The 22,582-nt window shown below is 51.9% G+C and overlaps 2 protein-coding genes and 1 non-coding gene across 3 annotated transcripts in view; all 3 read right to left on the bottom strand.

Annotated features, from left to right (window-relative positions):
- Nucleotides 1-1,590: 1,590 nt before the first annotated feature.
- Nucleotides 1,591-6,631, bottom strand: RPL13 (ribosomal protein L13). The gene is made up of 6 exons (XM_065640859.1): nucleotides 6,552-6,631; nucleotides 6,133-6,248; nucleotides 5,505-5,646; nucleotides 3,702-3,875; nucleotides 2,500-2,556; nucleotides 1,591-1,791 (listed from the first exon to the last, which is right to left on the bottom strand). The coding sequence occupies exons 2-6, from the start codon at nucleotides 6,234-6,236 to the stop codon at nucleotides 1,633-1,635; spliced, it is 636 nt and encodes a 211-aa protein (XP_065496931.1). The 5' UTR covers nucleotides 6,237-6,248; nucleotides 6,552-6,631; the 3' UTR covers nucleotides 1,591-1,632.
- On the bottom strand, nucleotides 5,809-5,890 carry LOC135992260 (small nucleolar RNA MBII-202). The gene has a single exon (XR_010606709.1). It is a non-coding gene; the product is annotated as a small nucleolar RNA MBII-202 (small nucleolar RNA).
- Nucleotides 6,632-7,864: 1,233 nt separating the features above from the next.
- SPG7 (SPG7 matrix AAA peptidase subunit, paraplegin) overlaps nucleotides 7,865-22,582 on the bottom strand; it is a 29,693-nt gene continuing 14,975 nt past the window's right edge. The window contains exons 10-17 of the mRNA XM_065640857.1: nucleotides 18,778-18,902; nucleotides 17,474-17,576; nucleotides 16,337-16,447; nucleotides 12,952-13,067; nucleotides 11,658-11,814; nucleotides 10,969-11,132; nucleotides 10,307-10,384; nucleotides 7,865-8,595 (exon numbers count right to left, since the gene is read on the bottom strand). Coding sequence (XP_065496929.1) covers nucleotides 8,386-8,595; nucleotides 10,307-10,384; nucleotides 10,969-11,132; nucleotides 11,658-11,814; nucleotides 12,952-13,067; nucleotides 16,337-16,447; nucleotides 17,474-17,576; nucleotides 18,778-18,902 — 1,064 coding nt within the window. The 3' untranslated portion in view covers nucleotides 7,865-8,385. The remainder of the gene's footprint in view (nucleotides 8,596-10,306; nucleotides 10,385-10,968; nucleotides 11,133-11,657; nucleotides 11,815-12,951; nucleotides 13,068-16,336; nucleotides 16,448-17,473; nucleotides 17,577-18,777; nucleotides 18,903-22,582) is intronic.

Genomic DNA, 22,582 nt, shown 5'->3' with positions numbered 1-22,582 from the left:
GCAGAGCCCACCCACGGGCAGCGGGGCTCAGTGGGGTCCCCGGCACCGCTGGCTGTGCCAGGGCAGGTGACCCCACTCCTGCCAGGCCCCATGGCACAGCCCCTGTTCCTGTGAGCCCCCACAGCCCCTTGCCTTCCCCAGCCGCTCCCCGTGGGGGCCCAAGGCCCGTCCTGCTCCCAGCCCCCCATGACTTCAGCCAACACCCCAGCACAAGGACAGGGTGCCCCAAAGCTGCGGGGTGCCCTCCCCTCACACCAGGGCACCCAGACCCACACTCCACACACGGGGAGTCCCGGGCACCCCCCACCCACACCCCTCACCCCAGCCCTGCAGTGCTGTCAGCTCAGCTTTATGAAAGATGATGTAATTAGCCCATCTTTGGAGGGATTAAAATGCAGATAGGGCTAATGAGCGTGAGGGCACTGCAATGCCCTGGGCTTTGGGAGCTAATCCCCAGCCTGTGCTGCAGAAATAGGCCACTCTCCTTCCCCTGTGGGGGGCTGCAGGAGCGAGAAGGACCCACAGGGGGACACAGGGTCTGGCCATGGGTTTGGGCAGCAGGGACAAGCGGGCAGCCCCACATCAGCAGCGCTTCCCCCTCTGAGCATCCCCGGGTTCATCCAGCTGTGCCAGGGCCAGAGCTTCATTGCATCTGAGCCCCAAGTTTCTGTCACCCACCTGCTAATGAATACAAACGATGCAATTATCCCAGCACGGGCGATCTGCAGCAGGGCCAGGCTGCAGAACAGCCCCAGAACTGATGAGCCAGCGAAGGGGCTCGGCCAAGCGCTCCCCAGAGCGGGACGGAGCCGCCAGCGCTGCCCAGTCACCCATCGCACCCAGTGCCACACCAGCCCCTGCAGGCAGAGCCCCCCAGCAGCCATGAGTGTGGGCCAGAGCCCCCAGACCCTTCCCCAGGTCAGGGCCGGGCTCCTCTTCGAGGCCACCAAGGTTATTTCTCTGTAGAAAGGTCCAAAAACCAGCAGCAGGGGCTGAACCGAAGCCAGGCGATCCCAAGGGCAGCCCCCAGGGCAGCACAGGGGGACAGGGCGGGACTCTGCACCACAGGGAAAGTGCGGGGGACACCGCTCGCTCCCCTCCAAAACCCCACACCTGGGCTGGAACCCCGGCCAGAGAGAGCAGGTCACTGCCCCACGGGAGACCCAAACCACACCGAGCACCCATGGGTGACACCCACCAACACTCCACCTTCGGCAGCACGGCCACCTGCTCTGCCTCGCACAGAACCGCAGGCAAACGGGTGGAAATCATCACATCTGAAAGATTGGCACAGAAAAGAGCAGGGTGGGAAGCAGACAAAGCTCATCAGGGAGGGGGCAGCCCAAAACCACCTGAACCAGCAGCTCCAGCCGCACCTCCCGCAGTGGGATGGGGCGCAGGAGCCCAGGCTGCTTGAGGCCCCTGAAGGAGCTGTGCCAGGCCAAGGTCTCGTTTCTGGGAATTTTGGAGTGCTTAACCATGGCAAATGAGGTTTCCCACGTCTGAGCAGCAGCTCCCCCGGACCACATCCCTCCACACATGGCAGCCCACGATCTGCACCAGCGCCTGCCCTAAAAAGACGGCACGCTCTTATTTCTACTTTTTTTTATTGACAGTTCTAGGGAGAAAAGCTCATTTCTTTTTCTCCACATCCTGCTCTGCTGCTTCTTTGGCGCGTTTCGCACGAATCCCAAAGAGCCGGGCGTTGGCCCGGGCCATGCGCAGGCTGACAAAGGCCTTGAACTTCTTCTCATCTTCTGAAATAACCCGAGCCTTCTCGCGTTTGAAAACCTGGTGGGAGAGAGCACCAGACAGTCAGACTGCACATCAGAGGCTCCCGGAGAAGGCTGCATTGAAGGCTTAATGCAATTAATCTCGTGACATTTCTCCCAGCAGCTCAGGGACGCTGAGGGATGGAGCGTTTGTGCCATCTGCAGGGCCCTGCCCTTATCACCGCTCGCCAGGCACCTCAGTGCAGCCGGTTCCTCATTTGCTGGCGTGTCAGCGCAGAACCAGAATGTACCAGGGAAAAAAACAAGCCGAAAATGAAACCCGAGTCAGGTTTGTGGTGTGCTGTCGGCAACACCGTTTGGAAATAGGGAAGGTTTTGGGATAAACGGTAACCACACAACGTGGCTGGGCTGTGGCGCTGCCAGCGCACACACTGCCTCCCAACCAGCACCCTTGGTGACCCAAATTTCACGGGGGCACGAGGTCCCTCAGTGGAAGAAGTGAATGAACACGCTCAACTTAAACCCCAAGAGCTCTCCTCTAGAGCCAGGAACACAGCCCATGGTGTAAGAACTTTCTCAGTTGATAAAAAGTCTAGTGGAGCTCCAAGTAATTAGTTCTTTGCTCTGCAACACTGAGGAACCAGCCAGATCACGGTGCTCTTGGCAAAAAGACAAGCTTGACCCGCTCCTGGTTTTCTCTGAACCCTCTCTGTGAAGTTTAAGTCTCAATTACATCACACAGAGAACGCGGTTTAGTCACACTTACGTTCTTGATCGGCATAACCGGTCCTGTCAGCTGAGTCGCCATCTTGAGTTCCTCAGCCTGCGAGACAAGAGGACAGAAAATAGCTTTAAAAAAACCCCAGTATTTAGAACTTCTGAGGCTAGCACCTCAGTTAAAAGCACGCCCTGTATCCAGGTACCCAGATTAAACATAACGGTAACAATTCTGACTGGAGATTTAACACTAATTCAGCATTTCAGCCCTGCAGTTGAGGATTATTTGGCACGGCCGTGCCGCATCGACACCCCACGTTCTGCCCATCGATCAGCCCGGATGCGGCCACAGGAGCAGCGGCCGATCAGGAGTTCTGCCAGCTGGAAACGCGTTGACATCTACTGCACCATTTTTAGTTTGATACCCAGTGCACTCCTCAGCAATTCCTTCTACGGCTAATTCCAGCTTCTTGTAAGAGTACAGCATTAAACAAAAATGATGCAGTTTTATTTTAGATAGTTGATTTCAAGTAAACAAACACGACGCTGCATTCCAGGCATGAGTATCTGCACCCACTGGAACAGAAGCTCGAGACCTCCCTGCTCTGTTCTGAAAAGCAGCCCCCACGTGGCAGCTCCACAAGAGCTTGGAGCTGACAGGCTCTCCAGGAAAGCGAGCACAGCTGAGCGCACATCTCACCATCTACACACCTCGCCATCCACACAGGCAGAGCCAGGGAAAGCCAACGACACTCAGGATCTCGTTTTTATGTCAACAGCAACAACCTTCTCGAGACTGCCCGAGGCACGGCTTTCACTCCTCACCTGCCTCACCCCTTCCACAAACAACAGACACTCCAGACAGACACTTCAGCCACTCTGACAATTCAGCTTCACAAACTAAAATTCAGCTGCTTGGGCAGTGATCGAAGCTCCAGCAAACAGACCACCGAGGAGTCCAGCCCTGATCCGAGCAGCACCGCTGCAGCAGCACAGCAGGCCCGAGGCCAAAGTCTGTCCCAAACACAACTGTGACCCAGGAGAACCCCCGCGAAAGTCACCCCTGGGCTCAACCACCCCCTGCGTGTGCACGGGAGCGGGGCTGTGCCCTCAGAGCTGCCTGTTCCCCTGGGGGGTTACGTTACAAAAAGCGCTCAGGAGCACTGCCTGCCCATGCACCGTGGCACCAAACCTCTGAAAACATCGCCCAAAACAGACCCTGTGGAACGTTTCTAGTGGTCAAGCACTTACCGAGCTGTCTCCCTTCTTGGGCATCGCCGGCTTCCTGGGGAAGAGGATGAGCTTGGAGCGGTACTCCTTCAGCCGCTGCACGTTGGCCTGCAGAGACTCCGTGGACTTGTTGCGGCGCCGGGGATCCACAGAGATGCCAATAGTTCGGGCAAATTTCTTGTTAATGCCAGCGAGCTGAGAAGAAAGCGCACAGCGTCAGCACCCGGCAGCGCCTGGCACCACCGCACCGCGGCTGGGAGCCGGATGGGGCTTTGAGCCTGGGGAAAGGCTCAGCACCCAAACCAATAGCTGCGCCAGGGGCTGGCAAAAGAGAACCAGCTTGGCTGCAGACAAAGCGAGGGCTGGTGTCTCTGTTTTAACACTCAAAATGTTCCACAGATTGTACAGTGCACAATTTTCGCAGATGGATTTCTTCAGGAGAGGAAAGTGCGATCCCTGAGTAATTCTGAGGGGGACATCTAAATTCTGATCAGAGGAGACAGAAGTTTATGAAGTCAGCACATGGAAAACTCTGGTTCACAGAATACTGGAAGCTCCGATAAAGAAGCATTTTTTGTAATTGTTGTACAAAAAGAAATAACCTCATTTTCTGTTTAAAGACAAACATTTGCATATGATTTTGTACTCCAACAGTATCCACAATTAAAGAAAAACAGAAGTAACGAAGCATTTGGCATCCAGAAGAACAATTTTACTGCTTCAATGCTCTAATTTCACTGTTATAGATGTTTTAATTAATACTAAACAACACACAAGAGGCAGCTGCAAACACCAGCAGCCAGCAAGCACTGATGTTTGCTCCCGCCCGCTGTGGGGGTTTTCTGCAGAGCCCCAGACCCAGCTCAGCATGCCCGGGGAGGTCACCGAGCAGGTTCCCAAAGCGGGACGAGGGCACGGAACAAGAACACTTCCCACGGACCCTGAGTGTCCCCAAACCAGCTCGTAGCCATCACATCAGGAACAGCCGCAGCTGCTCTTTGAGGCTGAACAGTTCCCTTTCCTGGTACAACAGCCCCCTGCTAGAAATAACTGAGCCTGGTCTACTCGGTCCACATTGGCTAAAATTTTTAGGGTTAGCAGAAGTGTGTTTCACTAAGAATCAGAGAATCATTTTGGTTGGGAGAGGCCCTCAAGATCACCAAGTCCAACCATAACCCACCCTGGCGCTACCCCACGTCCCTGAGAACCTCATCTCTGGTCTGTTCAACCCCTCCAGGGATGGTGACTCCACCACTGTCCTGAGCAGCCTGTTCCAATGCCTGACAGCCCTTTGGGGAAGAAATTGTTCCCAAGATCCAATCTCAACCTGCTCAAACTCCCCTGGCGCAACTTGAGGCCATTTCCTCTTGTTCGGTCGCTTGTTCCTTGGGGGCAGAGCCTGACCCGCCCTGGCTCCAGCCTCCTTTCAGGTAGTTGTAGAGAGTGATAAAGAAATGAAAGAACTGAATGAAGAACCTATCAATCTTTCTTTTTCCACAAAAGATGTTTATGAAACTCAACTAAGGCTCTTCCAGAATCTGATTTTAATAGAACTCTGTTTGACTGACAGACTGACCAAACAGACATTTACTTTTCAAAGCCACCTTCCCCTCTGACACACACTATTCCATCCCACTGTTACACAGAAAAGACAAAACTGTTTTTTCTACATTCCCAGCAACACCAGAAAACATCTCCCTGGCTCAGCCAGCGCCAGCAGATACCAGCACCTCGGCGAGTCGCTGGCGCGTTGCCTACATGCAGAACGGGACAAGAGATCCCAGACTCAGTTTTATCAGGCTGGGATCAGTGCTCTGTACTTACTTTAAGCTCTTCTAGGCTAAAGCCTCTGCCAGCACGGACTTTTTTGTGGTATCGGATGGTTGGACACCTCACGATTGGCCGGATGGGCCCAGCCACGGGCCGGGGAGCGATGCGGCGAGCCTTGGCCTGGCGGGCCTTCCTCCTGAACGGCCAACGGGACAACCATCAGAACACGGTGTTTCTGTCACACGTGCCACCCGGGCGCTGGCCGGTGACCTCCCCTGCATGGCAGCATCTGCCACACGGGGATCTCTCAGGAACAAACCCAGCACCCTCCTGGCAGCTCAGGCTGAGGTCTGATCCTGCACAACAGCCGCAGTCATCAGAGATACAAGGGTTCAAGGGAATCATCAAGGCGGTACAGCGATTCCGGAGATTTCTCATCACTTGACTGCAGCTGGGACACCCTGAGCAGAGCCCCCAAGCCCCCACCCCAAACCAGCACCCTGAGCAGAGCCCCAGAGCCCCCACCCCAAACCAGAACCTGCCGCAACCCCAGAGCCTGCTGCAGCGTTCAGGGAACAGCTTGAAACACAGCCGTGGTGCTTCAGCTCCCCAAGCAGCCCGATGCCAGGCACAACCCCTCCCGGGAACAGGGGGTAAAGCAGGAGCGGCCCCGGGCACTCACCTGCGGATTTTGCGGGCGGGCTGATTGAACCATGTGGCCACTCGCCGCTGCCAGTCCTTGTGGAAATGGGGCTTCAGGATCATGCCATTGCGGCTGGGCGCCATGGCTGCTGCGGCCTGCGGACACGGACAGGGCTACAGGCACCCGCCGGGACATCGGCGCCTTCGCCAACGGCCTCAACGCCCGGTGCCCGCGTCACTCAGGCCAGGCCCTGACCGCCCCCGGGCCCGCTGCTCCCAGCCCGGCCCAAGCCGGGCCCCGTCAGCGCCCTCTCGGTGCCCGGGCCCCGCCATCCGCGCAGCCCGCAGCCCCCGCGCAGGGCTCCGAGCGGCCCCGGGGCCCGACCCCGACCGCGGCACGTCCCCGGCGGGCGGATGACGCTGGATGGAGCCCCCGGCCGCGCCAGCGCCCTAACTCACCTCCCGCCAAGGCTAATGGCCGACCGGAAAAGGAAGCGGAGGCTCCGAGCACGCTGGAAGTGCGGCTGCGGCAGCCAATGGGCAGCGCCGCGAGAACGGCCCAATGGGACGGACGGCGCCGGAAGTGCCTGGCTGCAGCTTCACCTCGCCCGTAGTAAAGATGGCGCCAGCTTAAAGGGCCCGCATTCGCCGAACGAGCGAGGCCCCGGCACGGATGCGAGGGGCGAACGGAGCCCCGGGCCCGCACCCAGGCTCGGCCGCGCTACCGGGCACGCTGGCAGGGCTGCAGCCGCTGCAGTGGCCTCTCCTGCACCCGGCGCCACCAGCCCAGGCTGGACACACCCCCGGTGGGATGGGACAGACACAGGACAGGGGTCACACTGTCCCCAGGGAGCCCTGCGAGGCTGTGGGGGACCCTGCTCCCCTCCACATCGCACCCCACGGCAGGGCCCTGAATCCTGCTGCCAAAGGAGTATTCGGGCAGCCCAGAACACAGCTACAACTTTTTAAAATATGAGAAAATGCTTGAAAATTTAATCTGCTGCTGAAAAAGCAAATTCAGAGAACAAACATGCAAAGAAACAGGCACAGTAGCATCCCACATGTAGAAAAGCACTCCTGCCCCTAAAAGCCAAGGAAATCACCCCCACGCTGGGGAGGACAACAGTGCCACCCCGGGGAGGGCTCAGGGCTCCGGTCTGTGCTGGGACAGGGGAGGGGACACCCCGCAGGACACCACGGGGGACACAACAGGCTCTTGGCTCCCGCCTGACCGAGCAGGAGCCTGGGTTGGGTCCTTTGGGTCACATACAATCCTCACGGAATAACTCAAGACAATAATTGCTCCTACAAGATGAACCCAACCAGAGCACATGCAGCACCAGGGATCATTTTAATTCTTTCCCTGATGACCGGCAGAGAACTGCACCATCACAGCTTGTTCTGCAAGGCCCAGGATGGAGCCACAGGAACCGCCAGCTTTTTAGTGAGGTTTCCCAACAGACACACCTGCTTTTGCTCGAGTTCCTGCGAGCAGCTCTCTCTGAACCAGCAGCACCGCTGATCTGCCGGTGTGTAACAGGGAGCTGCTCTCTGCAGTGCTGGTATCTGACATCGCACTGCAGGGTGACGCTGGGCTCTGCACACAGGTTTTCCTCAACCTCGGCTTGCAAGACACTTGCTATAAAACCCAAATATAAGTTATCGGCCGGGGAGAAGAAAGCGCTTGTCCTGTACGACTCCATAGCTCTAATAAGCTTCATACGTGCCAAAACACAGATCCGCATCTTGACATATTCTACAAACACGGCAGCACGTTATGGACAGTTTATTCTAGTAAAGTCTGGTTTTCAGTTTCTATTTTATGTTCAGCAGCAGAGACAATCAAAGGCTACAGCAGAGTCACACAAGAACTGCAGCACCTCAGCCAGCTTGGAGCCTCCCAGGGGTTTTACTGCACTGACCGTTCAGGCAGAGGGGACAGCCCTGAGCTCCTGTCACGTCACACACCACGGTGAGAGGTGGCTCGTGAGGCCTCTCACTCTTAAGAACACATACACTGCTCCTGTGTGCATGAAATCTTTCCAGTGGATTAGACTTACCCAGCTCCTAATCACTATCACCCTGCTGAGAAACAATTCAAAAACCCTAAGGAGTTCTCCTTCCTGCAGGGAAAAGCTTGTTAAAAGACCCAACGCAGCCATCCCTTAATTCTTGGCTAACAGCAGCGCAAGATTCCCTGCTCCGTATCTTCGATTCTTGGAGCTGAAAAGAGAAACGGTTGGTGTCCAGAAGAAGCCTCTGGAGTCGCCCCATTCCACATCAGGAGTGGGCTTCACACCGGTCTCAGGCGTGGTTCCTCCTCCTCTTCATGGTTCGGTGGCTGCTGGGGCATTTCTTCATCTCTTGTGTCTTGCTTGTCCCTCTCTGCTTGAAGCCAGCTCTGTGGAGCTATCATTTTCTTTGGCCCGTAGGGTGGAGGCCCAATCAAAGCTTCGATGTCATCGTAATTTATCACTTCTTTCTCCAGGAGGGCATGAGACAGCTAGAAAGAGTAAAACAAGGCATGATGAGGCACAGGGGTTTGAAAACAGCCTCTCTGAGCTGATCTGAACCCTCCCTGCAAGCTCGGCTCAACATCCGGCCGCAGCCCGTGCTGAGAGGCAGAGCCAGGGCTGTCACACCATGGCAGGGTGATCTCCCAGGGCCTGCTGGAGACAGAACAAAGCTCTTAGGGCTACCGGCGCCTTTCACAAGAGTGTTTTTGGCCAGGAATACGTAGTATGACCAGAGGCAATAAAGGAAGCTCTAGGGAATGATTTGTCAAGCGAGAACTCCAGGAGCAATTAGAGAAGCGCCCTTCCTGCCACTGTCACTGCACCTGCGGCCCTGCCCGTCTCAGATGTCAGAGCAGCAGCAAACCAGAGCAGAGCCAGAGCCCTCCCTGCACAGCGAGGGGTGGCAGCGCTGGCTGCTCCTGCACGCAGGGGCTGAAGATCAGCAGAAGCTCTTCTCCAGAAAAGCCAAATTCTCCAGCCCCTCTGCCAGTAGAAGGACCACGCTTGAGCAGCAGGTGGGCATCAACCATGGAATGGCACAATCCTGCTGACAAGATGTGACACACTGGCCTAGAAACCGAAACATTGACTCTGGAGATACTTTGGCTTCACTTAAAAGTTTTTTTTGTTCTGAGCCTCTAGCAAACATCTGACTGGTGTTAAATGACAGCACGAGAACAGAGGAGGCCTGCAGAAAGGAGACCCCCTAGCAACGCCTGCCTTCAGAGCATCCCAGGGCACCGTCCTGGGGACAGGCTGTGACATGGCCAACAGCAGCGTGTCCCAGCAAGAGAGCTCTGGCCACCTTACCGTGCACAGGAGGCCTGCAGTTGTGTAGCTGAAGGGGGTCTTATTTTTAAACCAATAAGAGCAACAACAAGATTTAAGGAAAGAGGATTGTTTTCTTTGCAAAACATGCAACACTAAGTTGACTCCTGGTTATTTCGGATGTTACGGACCCGACTTCTGAAGGAAAGCTCAAGCAGATACAGAGGGTGCTGCAACCCAAGTGTGGCTCAGCCCAGAGCGATGGGTGCAGAGCTCCTGGCAGAAATGGGGACACACCAGGGGACTGGCCAGGGGACTGCCAGGACACAAAGAGGGGGAGGCAAAGCTCAACCTTGCAACGAGGACTCCTTGGTATATCAGGTAACGAGGAGCTGGCAGGTGAAAACTGCCTGGAGTGTCCAGAAGATATGAACCAGCAGCAGGCAGCCGAGGTGACAGGTCCCATATTCCCTCACCAAAGCCAGAACTGTCCTGTACGTCTACAGGACCCCAAAAGCTGAGCTGTTCCTGCCTCTGCAGGTGTCACAAAACCAGTCACTCTCTGCTTTCTGGGAAATTATGCTCCCAAGAGGCTGGCAGAGAAGTGCAGGTGAGGGACACAAATCCCAGTGTTATCACTTCCACAGAGCACTCCTGCTCCTCCGCCCTGCAAACACCAGCTGGTGTCAGGAGGCAGACTAGTCCCTGCTGGAAAAGAACACACATTCCTCCCCGTGCCTGCCCCTGACCTGGGGGATATGCAGTCAACAGCTACTTGCTCACCACATGAGCCCCAGCACTCCCACTACAAAACTTTCTAGAGACGCTGCCATGGCTGAGCTACAGAGCACAGAAAGCAGCAAGGCAAAAACACCAGTTAAGACAAAACCAAAACCAACGAACAAAAAACCCTCCATAACTCCAACTTACTGTTTGCAGCTTGTCCCGGTTCTCCAACAGGAGTTTTTCTGTGCGCCTGTAAGCCTGAGCCACCAGGACTTTTGCTTCCTAGAAGACAGGAACAAGAAGAGATATTTGGAGCACAGGTGGCAACACAACATGTGGATAAACAAGGAGAGCACTGAGGGAGGGAAGCTGCAAACTGAGCCAGGCAGAAAGTGGTTCCCATCACGAGAAAATACAGATAAATCATCTGGAAAAAAGCCAAAGGAATACTCGTGATAAGGAACAGTAAACGCCTGCACAAGCACAACTCTTCAGCAGATCCCAGCTGATGGGAAATGCAGCCTAATTACAGAGGCTGTCCAGCAGCAAAAGACACATCCCAGCACAAACCCCAGGGAAACTCAGAACCAGAGCTTTTTAGTTTTTAGCTATTTGACTATTCTAGCTATTTGACTTTTCAACTCGGGCAATGCTTTTTGCAGCAAGGAAGCCCAATTTCCTGTTAAAACAGGCTAACGCTTTTCAGTCAGCCTGAATCATTTTAAGTAAGGTAAGTGCTCAGTTGTTGAAATTCATTACTTAATGGCTGACAGAAAAATGCAAATTGTTTGGGTGCAAGTTACTTGCATTTTTTCACTGAACTGCAGAAAGAATAAATGGGAAAGTGTAACCAAGGGTGGCCTTACGTGGTCCATCATCTGCTGGAGTCCCTGGCTGAAAGGGCGCCGACCAACGCCAGCTGCGCTCTCCAGCTCCGGGAAGGAGATCTGCCCGATGCTGGGCACCATCCCGTACTGCTTCACCATGGAGTAGGCGATCTTGGTCACCTTCTTCAGGTCGTCCTGGGCACCTGTGCAAGAGAGACAGATGCAAAGCTTGCCAGCTCTGAGTGCGAGAGGAGCACATCCTGCACAAACACGTGTTCCACCAGACGAGAGAGCAGAGGAGCCACAGGAGCCCATGGAGGTGAACACTCCACCTGCTGATGGACCTTTCTGCAGGTACTGCAGGACACACACACGACAGCGAGTGCATCTGCTGGCATCTAGACCTCGTGGAGTGCTTACCTGCCACCCCATTTGGATGTAACTAGTTGGAAACACAGCACAGAAAGCTCTAGGCCCTCCCACGAGCCAAGAGTTTCTCTGGGTAACTGCATCTGTGGCCTCAGGTTTTGGGACACGTTTAAGACAATAAAGTGGCAACCAACAGTAACAGACCTCCACGCTCACAAGTGCGTACCCAAGATCAAAACACACAATTTGACATTTCTTCTTCCTCTGTTGCTCAGATCACCCTCAGACAGAGCAAGTGCAGAAATTGAGGGTCTCTTGGCACAATCTCCACCCAGCTGTGCCAGGGTCTGGCTCCTCACCTGTGGTGACTTTGTTAAAGGTGATGGACTCGGCCACTCTCCCCCCCAGCGCCATGCACATCCTCTCCAGCAGCTGCTCCTTGGTGAAGAGGTGCTGCTCCCTCGGGAGGATCTGCGCGAATCCAAGAGCTGCGTTTGTTCGAGGGGCTATGGAAACCTGCAACACAGAGCAGCTCCCTCAGTGCAGAGAACAAAAGAGCTCCCAACGACAGTGGCAGGGGGAGAACAGGGAGAGGCTTTGCGTTCCCTGCAAAATTTGTTGAAAGCCACGGGGCAGGCTGACCTACAGAGACACTGGCCACAGCCAGTGTCACCATTCCCATACTGAAGGCTCTGCCTTCACAGCTACAGACATACACTTTCTCCTCAAGAAACGAAAAGGAAATTGTCCTTAACAGCAAGCCAGTGAAATCCTGAGATTTCAAAGTTGCTTTGGAGGGTATAAGGCAAACAGAGTTCACTTTACTGTGTTCCAGAATCACTGAGAGTACCTGGAAAAAGACAGGATGTCTTCAGAAAAATACGAGCTACTTCTCCCACCCTCTAAACGAGAGTAATTAACAACAGAGCAGCTCATACAATAGGTCATTCAGAGTGAATTTGCTGCTAGTGACCAGCCAAGGAGCTGTCACCCTTGTCATTTCCCCTCCCCACCTCCCCCCAGGGTTAAGGCTTTTTGGGGAGATGTGTATGGGAGAGAACACACCCCAGGGTGCAGAGAGGGGCCTTTCCCTACCCAAAAGGGCTTCAGGCAGACGAGTTCCCAAGCAATCTGAAAAACACATCTCCTTCCATCAGCGTCAGGGCAGTTCCTGTAATGTAGCTTTGCTGGCTGCCATACACCGGCAGCATGGCAGGGAAAGAGATCACGTCTGCACACACGGAACAGCGCTCTGCACGTAAACCGAGCAGCAGCATCAGGAGACTCAGTTGCTGCAAACAGCTTTACAGCTGGCTTTTAACTGCACAGCTTCTCCTAGAGCTGGTTAATCAGCTTTACACCATCACCCTCATCGATGGGGCCTAATAATGGATTTCTCCATATTTTAGGGATGTGGTTTAGTGGTGCACTTGGCAGTGTTGGATTTACATCTGGACTTGTAAAGGTCCTTTCCAACCAAAATGATTCTATGATTCTCTATTTGCCATTTATCTAGCAGCAGTATTCACAGTCCCCAGCTCCCGGAGCCCATGGTAGCGCAGCAGAACTCAACACAAGTACCACAAACCCATCAGTGCACCCTGGACAGGGGACCCCAAAGGACTCCCCCCACCCAGCACTGGGCTGCGTTACCTTCATCACGGCCTCGGTGTGCTCCAGCAGCCAGCCCACCAACGCGTGACCCGACTCATGGAACGCCACGACCTTCCTCTCTTCTGGTGACAAGATCTTACTTCTTTTGGCAGTGCCTGTAGGAACAGAGACAAGGAATCAGTAAGGTGGATGGCAACCGGTGTAACCAGGAGGACAATCTTGTACGGTGAAGTGCACAAGCGAGCAGAGTCTGTGGCTGAACAGCCAGCAAGCTCCATCCTGCACTGTCTAGGGAGAGGCAGTAAAAAGCATTTCAATTACACACTGTGGAAGAGATGCTCTCGGTCCCTGCAGTAGAAAGCAATCCACGCTCGGATTTCTTGGAAACAGTGGTAGAAACTTCTCCCCCTCTCCTCCTTACAACAGACTTAATAATTACACAAATAATTTAACACTTGATTAGATCACAGCTCTAGAACACAAAGCTCTGTTCTGTTCACAGCCCTGCCAAAGGCATGTTACGCAGTATTTCTGCCCAGGGACAGATCTGCAACAAGTCAGGCTACCATTCGAGGAAAAAAAAACCTAGAAAAAAACAAAACCCAATCCAGGGACTAGCTAGAATATTACACTGATTTTGCTGTATGGTCTTTCAGTCCCTTAGGCAGGAGAGAAGATGTTGCATTATATATGAGAGGTCCCAGTTGAGATTCTTGTGCATTAGGAGTGTTCAAATCAGCAAAACACCAAGAGCATATATGAAAATGTTTCTCCAGATCCTGGAAATGTCTCTGATTACACATGGCATGCTCTGTATGAGCTTATTCCCAGGCTCCTGAGAACCAGCAAATTAAGCCATAGCTCACTCTTAAGACTTCTTCCAAAAAGGTGATTTTTGAAAGTGTCTATCTTCCAACCCAGTAGTCCGTAACACACAGTAAGTCCAATTAAGATTAAAAAAAAAATATGCTGAATGGGAGTAAAACTTCGAGGACACAGAAAATAAGTCAACTACAGAATACACAGCATATCAGGCACTCATTATAGCTCTGCATGACGAATGCAAAAAGGTAGCAGTACATTAAAGCAATGTCTCCACAATGCCAGGACAGCAGGGGGGAGAGCAGGCAGGGGCAAGAGCAGCGTTACCCCAAGCTTGCTTCTTGTCTCAGAAAGCAACATTCTATTAACATTAATTTTTAAATAAAGTCAAGAGTTTTATTAAACAAGGAAACAGCAAAATTAGTGTGGCAGATCTTGTAAAATTACAGCTCGGGGATGCTGGAAACCACTGTGCCCTGCAAGGCGTGATGGTGATGGAATAGCAGGTTAATTGCAATAGCCCTGATTTTCATCAGTCAGTCCCTCACGCTGCCTTCAGCAGTGCGTGCACACAGGTCTGTATGTCTCTTTCTGTAGAAAGATGTATGTGTGTATATATATATACACACTATATATATATACACAGACGCACACATACACTTAAATTCTGGAAGCATTCCTTTGTCAGCCCACCAAGGAGGGAGGGACCATGCTCTTCCCAACAGAACACAGTGTGCTAACAAAGATTCTTTTCCTACACAATCTCCAGGCAGAAAAGTTCTTTGAAGGCCTGTACTTATCCCATATACGAGAAAAAACGCAGGAAACAGCTCGAGTGCATCTTTGCCGGCTTTACGTGGCATACACAAGCCCCACCAAGAAAACAGGCTCCGCTGCATCTTCTACAGACGACTCCGAAATGCCTCTGTGTGCTCAGCAGGTTTCCTCCCTCGCTCCCAGGAGACCTGACTTACTGACTGCTTTCTGTTCCCGAACTCCAAACACAATGGGGATACCACACAGAGTTCTTACTCCTCCCTTGCAGCAACACAAAGCTTTAAGGCTGACAGGGCCTCTGGACTTACAAAGTTCTCTTTTGATTCCAACACTACTCTTATTAAAACCAGAACCTTATAATGGAAAGCACAGTAATATTTTCTTTCTTTCAAGAAAAGCTTTTATAGCAACTGAAATGCCCTCTGGATTGCGAAACCCAGAAGTGTTCCTGTTACATGGCAAGGGTACATTTAATAGATGGGCCTGGAGGGTTGTTTGGGGCCTTTTAGACTTAATCTAAAAGAAAAATAGCCAGGTTCTGCTAACATGAAAGAACCCGATCATGCAACAAAAAGGCTTTATGGCCTCCTATCCATCCATGCCCCACAACGCCCCACCACGTTAATCCCAGATTTCCCTCTGGCTACACACCCCGTGTGGCCTCGCTTGCTTTCTGCCTCATCTGCCGAGTCTGGGGAACTAAAGCGAGGGTGGAAGTCAGGAAAAGTCAAGCAAATCCCTACAAGTTTGGTGCTTTCTCTCCCGCAGATGGGAAAGTAAAGCACACGTTTGCTCTGGCTGATGAGGACTTTGGCGTTACAACCAGAGTCACCTCACTGTCCGCTCCTGGGAGCTGCAAGTGTTGTCTGAACTTTGTGCAAGTGTGGCCACAGTCACCCAAAACACTCCAAGGGTTTTGTTTTTAAGAGGCAGGTGAAAGGTCAGGAACTGTTGCAAAAATCTTCTCTTAAATGAGGAATTAAGGCATTTTCTGACAAAGCAAACACTCTGGACTGAATTCCAGGCTCAGGAAACAACTGACCCAGTACAAACATCCTGTTCCACACGCTCTAGTGAGAAAAGCGCAGCGTGCCAGCCTGTTTGCCCAGGCTCGCCCTTGGGAACAGCACTGCAGCCTGGAAGTGGTTAAGTGTCTGATTACCAAAACCAAGGCTTTGCTACAGGGCAGTTCAGACCAAAACCCACCAGATTCAAATCCCTCAGGTGAAGCAAAGAGTTCTGTGAACTCTTTCCCCCGCTCCGCACAATATACGGCTACAGGGTAATCTCCAGAGGTTCCTCTGCTGGCAATCACACGAGCGACAGGGAAAAGCCGACAGGATGTTCTCAGAGGGAGAACAGTACTCTACTGTCTTCCAGTTTGCTCTGCCAACTCAAAGCCTGGGCTTTGAGACCAAAAAGAAAAATCTCCAATTTCTTGCTGTTGAGGATGTGTAGTCTATTTCATGTTTATGTAGCAGGCATCCAGAGCAGCAAGAAAAACCCAGAGATACTTCCAATATATATATATTTTTTAAACTAAAAAAGCCATACAGATTTGAATTACCCTCTTTACTGTTTTGCAACTGGCCAGCTTCCCTGAGCTACGGGTTCAGGCTGCCTGCAGATTCAGAAAGATAGATCCGTTTGGGGGCTTGCTCAGAGAACTTTCTGCGCCTATGGCATGTAAGACCTTCAGGACAGCACTACAGGAGGGAGCAGTTAGGACCCATCTGTCTTGAATGGAACCTGTTCACTTGCACCTACTCGCAAGCAGCGTGGTACAGACTAGTCAGACAGCAACAGAAACGGCCGGGTCACTCACCTGCAATGACTCTTTCCACAGCATACTCGAAGTTGGAAGTATCGATGGATTTGTGACCCTCCCTAGCAGCATGAAGAGCAGCTTCATTACATATATTTGCTATGTCAGCTCCTGTAGACAAGAGTTTATGAGAATTACATTGGATTTGTTGCGTGACAAAGACATTTTTTTATAAGAAAAAGTCTGGAAAAGGACCTAAGGAAGTCAAACAGCCTGCACTTTTTCATTCCTTGGGAACAGGGAGCAAACCCAGTTCGTGGTGTTTGTGTTGGATTTGAACAATACAACTGCCTTGGCAATGAACGCTGTGTTGCCACACAGAGGACAGAGTTCAGTGATCAATTCACAGGCCAGAGCCAGGCTGGCTCTCGGCAGCCGGGGAGCGGCGTGGGCAGCCCGGGTTGGCACAGGCCACCGCGCTCCTCATACAGCGACCGCACAACCTCTGTGCGCAAGAGAAACAACATCTGTTCCGAGTTTGCGTGTGGGGGTGATGGTGGTGGGGGGCTGCTGAGAGAAGTCACGAAGAGGCAGTGTGCTGGGGCCTGTTAGAGGGGAAACCCAGAAAGGATATTCCAGGAACTCCACATAAACAGGAACTCCGGAGCCCCTTGCTCAGCACTGTTTCAAACTCCCAGGGCCCACTCTGGAAACAGGCTCAATGCAGGAGCCAGAGTTGTCCAATTTCTACTCTGACAGACAAAGTAATTGCTATTCATTCTTTCTTTTGCTTTCCTGGTAACATTTATCAACTTAAAGAGTCTCAGCTTAAAGTCAACTAAAGTGCAACAGCCCATCCAGAACAACAGCTTGGACAGGAGCATGAGCAGAGGTTCCTACCCTTAGGAATCAGGAACTCGGGGATTATAAAAGTGTATTTTCCCTACCCCCACACCCTACTACTCCCCGAAGTTTCCAAAGATTCGGAACAGCCATGAACAATTGCTCATCACAGCTCCATCCACCAGGGAGCTGGTTGGTTCCCACTACTTCCACAGAGATAGAAAAGGCTTGAAGAAAAAGAGCCCTTTAGACCAAAATATCCAATTAAAACTAAAGAACCAAGAAGCTGCGGGTTGAAGGGCAGCACTGGCGCAGCAGCAGGCAGAGCAGACCCCGAGGACGCAGCAGTCGTACCGCTGAAGCCCGGAGTCAGTTCAGCGAGGTGCTGTGAGTAGAAGCTGGCGTCTTGGATGAGTTTGAGCCCCTTCAGGTGCTGCTCAAAGATCTCTCTCCTCTCCTGGAAAGAAGACAGAACAGCTGAGCCCGGCAGTGCTCACAACTGTGTGGACGCAGGGCAGGGAGCGCAGGGGGAGCAGACCAGTGGCAGCGGGGACAGTGACATTGCCACCAGAGGGCAGGGCTGTCCTTACAGCCTTTTGGTGCCACAGGAGCCCTGACAAACACTCAGCACCCAAATTCAGAACAGCTGCTCAGCAGCTCACCCTGAGTCATCGCTTTCTCTCGCAGGGCTACTCTCCCCTCCTAAACTTTTGCTCTGATCTGTCTTAACTTTCCTCTTACCATAAAAGCGCTCGCAGGAAGGACCTCCGGCTGCCTCTGCCTGCTACCTCACACAAATCCCCTACCTGCCAGCTACTGTGCCTGTGACCGGACCGCTTCCCAGACGGAGGTGGGGGTGAGACGAGGGCTGGCAAGGAACCAAGGAGTAACTCATTCCACCAGTCCAGGAGATCCTGATCAAAACAATGCGTTCCCTTGCCAGGGTTTTCCCCCTTCCTCCATCAGGGCAGCTGCACAGTTCATGCTTCCGGTGCCAGATTGTATCAGGCATTTAAGGCATTTTAACTGAAAACTCTGCCGACGCCAGCAAAGCACAGATGGGAGGAGAAGAGCTTGTGCTGGCAGAGCTGACAGATCTTTACTGCAGCTGAGCCTATTCCCAGAACTCTGCTACAAATGTCAACACAGCAGACATGGAAGACTCCTAGTAAATGGCTTTAAAAAGCATTCAGAAGGAGAAAGTTACTTAACAGGCTGCCTAAAGGAAAATGAGGAGCCTTACAAGGATAGTAAGGACAATAAACCTAAAGAACAAATGGTGCTTAAGGCACATGGCAATTTAAGCTCCCACACAAGGCAGTTTTACAATGAGGTGATTCCCAATTTCCTGGAGAGAAGACACAAACAGTTCTGAATCTGCGTGGCAAAGAGAACCTCACAGAATAACTCACTGCCAAAGCTCATAGCAGAGCAGAGGCACTTGAAAACAGCCAGTTGTCATTTCAGAGAAACAAGCACCTGCATTAGCGTGTCAAATCTTTGATTTAGAGCACATAAATAAGAATAAAGGCAAACAGAAGCTTACCAGCTCTATCTGCTCCAAGCTCAGCCTTTCCCAGGCCAGTGAATCACCAGCAGGGACCAGGACACCTTGGTCATTAGCATTAGGTAAGGACAGGGCAGTAGGTGGAATATACCTGGAGTGTTGGAAGATCAATAAAGATGTGCCTGTCGAGCCTCCCCGGTCTCATCAAGGCGTTATCCAAGACATCGGCACGGTTGGTGGAAGCCAGCACTATGACATGATCAGTGGTTCCCATTCCTGTAGAGAAACAAGGAAAACCAAAGGTGAGGGTTTTCACCATCACATTCTGCTCTGCCAGGCAGGACGCAGAGAACGATTCACACATCTGTATCCCAAAGCCGGAGGGTGTTCACTGCATCCCCTGGGGCAGCTGAGGCCAAGCAAGTGTCCTCTGCAGCTGGGAGCACAAGACAGCAAAGAGCCTCCCAAGTCACCCAGGCCAGTCTCTGCTCATCACGGATACTCCAAAATTCCCTTTTCATTTACTTAACAAGCCTTAACACTTCTTTTTTTTACCCTTCCTTTTGCCACATTTGGAAATTGCTGAACCAGTAACCAGAACAGAATCTCCCTGCTTTGATCAGTTAGGAGATGCCTTCTCACCCCCAGGCTTAAGTCAGTTCCTTCTCCTTTAGCTCCAGTTGTACAATATTTGCTAGCTCAAACAGCCTTCCCCTCCCAAATATTTCTGTGGAAAGTCCTTTCAGGTTTCATTTCTTTTAGCATTCAGTCACAGGATCACCAGGGAAGGGACAGGCTTTCTTCTGACCGGCTCGGCTTAATGCAGAAAGATGTAGCTTTGCCACCCAGCAAGGGGCATGTTACAGCACGATTTGAGCTTTGTCTCTCACTCATCTTTCAGCACTCGGAAGGCACCCAGGCATGTTGCAGAACAGTGCAAAGACCGACCCTGCAGAACCTACACCGCAGACACGTAGGCAGACAAAATGCAACCAAACAGCTCTGCAGTGATGATTAGCACAGACTAGCTCAAACCAGAGTCAGAAAAGGTTTTGTCTCCAGGTCTCACGGATGAAGGGAGCATCAGGTTTTACAGGCCTCGCCAGAGCAGCAAAGGCAGACGGGGCTTCCAGGGGACGCAGAGCACCGGCAGCTGGAGGGCAGCGAGGGGCAGCGGCTGTGCCGCTAGGGTGGGGAGCAGGGATCATGTTGAATCACCGAACCACACTGCTTATTTATCGCGTTCCGCCAGGTGCCCGCAGGCCCCCGGGGATGAGTCACCTGCTTACAGCAGATTCAGCAGCCCTGGCACGCAGCAGCCTTCCCAGGGAACGGACGCGCTGGTCCCACGTGCTGCCTCTGCTGCCAAGTCACACGCTGTGGAGAGGCAGCTTTCCGCACGTCAGCCGGGCGAGTTTCAACTCCCTCCAGCTCCTCCAGCAGAGCTGCCAAATGTGTCAGCGGCCAGGAGCTCAGCAGAGAGATTCCGGTTACAGGTAAGTCAGAGGCCTGGCGCTGTCAGCGTGGGCTCCAGCAAACCTCAGCTCTCCCCGCCCGCAGAACACTGAAGCTCCTGGAGAGGATGGAGCCGGCCGGTCTTCAGGCATCTGTTACACCGCACTCTGGCGTGGGATAAATCGGCAGAGACTGGCAGGCACTTGGGGACAGCAAGCTTAATTCGCACGGCAGGATTAGATGGGACAGTATGTCATCTGCTTTGCAGCCGGGAAGACTCTCTCAAAATAGGCCTGACTATTAGAACAAATATAAAACCCCCCACCACTGAGAGCATCCTTCTCACATCAGCTTCTGCCCCACTTGCTTTCAAGCCTGTATCCCAGCAGTACAAAACACTGCTCCGAGAAATCTGCAACTGCAGCCTCGGATTCACATCACTGTTCCCAATGCAACATCACCTGGAACATCACAGGCTTTGGCTTCCACAGGCAAAGATCAGCCAAAGGAATAATCTACAAAACAACCACCTCAGTTACATCAACAAACGAAAAGCAGCTCTGAAAATTCAGTCTAGAGAGAGCCTTCATATCTGCGGTGTTCACAACTGAAGCCACTTCAGAAAGGAAAGGAAAAAAAGGGTCCAGTTGAATCAGCAAGTGCCCTGCTCCCCATGGGCATCTCATCTGCATTATTACACTGTGTAATTCTCTGGTCACTTGTTTAAAAGCTGTTTGGACATCATCTGTGAACAACATCACTGAAACGGGGCCACATTTGTGAGGGAAGCCTTGGGGTCAGAACGTTGTACGCAGCTCAGAGCAGGGGAGAGGTCATATCTGAGGACTTTGGGGAAAGAGCTGCTCCTGAAGCCATCCTGCGTTTTCATTCACAAAACACACATCAGCCCGGGACTGTCAAGCTCCTCTCAAATGCACTCAGAACAGAGGAGATATTTGGGTCACATTCCTCTTCCGCCTGTTTGCAGTTTGTGAGGGAAGATTCACTATTCAAACCAGGCACCTGTTTTGACAAAGACTGCAGTAACATGTGTCACTCTGCTTTTAAAAACAGCTTTTGTACATAACAGGCTCCCCCCAGTCCCTCCTCTGCTCCCACCAGGCTCCTGGTGCTTCCAGAACACAAAGAAAGCTGTCGGTGAAGAAACCAAGGCTGCTTGCAGGAAGAGCACTACAATTACTCTAAAATCTGCCTACCAGAATTACCACGCATCAAACTGCACATTTATCCCATACATCTTCACATAATGGCTTTTTTCTTGGTGTCCTCATCCTTCCTCCAGCCCGCAGAGTGGGTTCCATACAGCTCTGACCTCCTTTTCTTCCTCTTCCTCACCTCTGAGTAATCTCATTCAAACACACGAATTCAACAATCACTGCTAAGCTGATGACTCACAGATCTACTCTTGCACATGATTTTTTTTTTTTCCAAATTAATAGCTAACTCAGTTCTATGGTGTTGCCTTGCAGAACTTCAACCATCAATTTAAGCTGAAGAGAGCCGAAACCGAGCTCTCAACCTTCCGTTCCAAGGCCTCCTCATTACAAACACACACCGCTCCTCCGCTTGTGCTTGGGCAGAACTGTCAAACTCCTAAAAACCTTCTTCACTACCATCCTGAAAACTATTTTGCCAGGATGCACGTCGCAATTTGGTGTTTGTTTCGGTAATGTGCTCAGTTAGATAACATTTCGGTAACATGCAGAAGATCACTGCTCCTGAGTCCAAGCCAACAGCATGCCCATGTTTCCTGGACCCGCCTGCCCGTCCTTGCCACCTGTCTCCCATTTGACATTGTAAACTCCTTGGGCTATTTTTTTTAGTGTGCACTTGATAAAGCACATAGCAAAATGAAGGACCGAGTGCATGATCTGCATGAGACGCAAATAATGATACTATATAGATTTAAAAATAAACTAGGCAGCACCCAGTAAATAAAGGACTATTAACATACATATTGAGGATAGTATTTACCTTTTAAACTCACTTTCCGATAGAGTTGTACCCTATTTTCTGAATTGATACCAAAAATACACTCTAGAAACAATGTCTAATTTCTACAGACTGGAAGAAATCAGACAGTTTCATTTTTAGTATAGAGATGTGGATTGTACTGACTGCACACTCCCGTACAGACAGACGGATCTCCATTTAATTCAGCGTTAACTTGTTGCCAGCTCATCCTACAACTGTCAGGGGGAAAAAAAACCCCAACCCAGCCTGTTCTGTGTGTTACTACTGGCCTTTTCTGTCAAGACCATCTACAATACTATACAGATACAGCTGCAAATAGTTATATTCACTCCAAGTGTATTCATGTGCTTGGCCAAGTTGCCTAAGCTAGTGCATGTGCAAACTCCCAGGGAACTGCATGCACGTATTTCAGGTGATTTCTGCTATCATGCAGCATTGTGTGTTTCAAGCAGACTTTTTGTCCGGTTGTTTAGAATCCAGAGCTCATTCCTCTCTCTCAAAAACTC

The sequence above is a fragment of the Caloenas nicobarica genome, chromosome 9, assembly GCF_036013445.1.
Source record: "Caloenas nicobarica isolate bCalNic1 chromosome 9, bCalNic1.hap1, whole genome shotgun sequence".
NCBI lineage: Eukaryota > Metazoa > Chordata > Aves > Columbiformes > Columbidae > Caloenas > Caloenas nicobarica.
This window is presented reverse-complemented; position numbering and strand designations above follow the sequence as displayed.

Coding starts and splice junctions, on each gene's coding strand:
- RPL13 (XM_065640859.1), bottom strand. CDS start 6,236: ATGGCGCCCAGCCGCAATGGCATGATCCTGAAGCCCCATTTCCACAAG. Junction 3,876..5,504: donor TTAGCCTAGAAGAGCTTAAA/GTAAGTACAGAG, acceptor CTTTCTTCTCAG/CTCGCTGGCATTAACAAGAA. Junction 1,792..2,499: donor CGGTTATGCCGATCAAGAAC/GTAAGTGTGACT, acceptor CTCTCCCACCAG/GTTTTCAAACGCGAGAAGGC.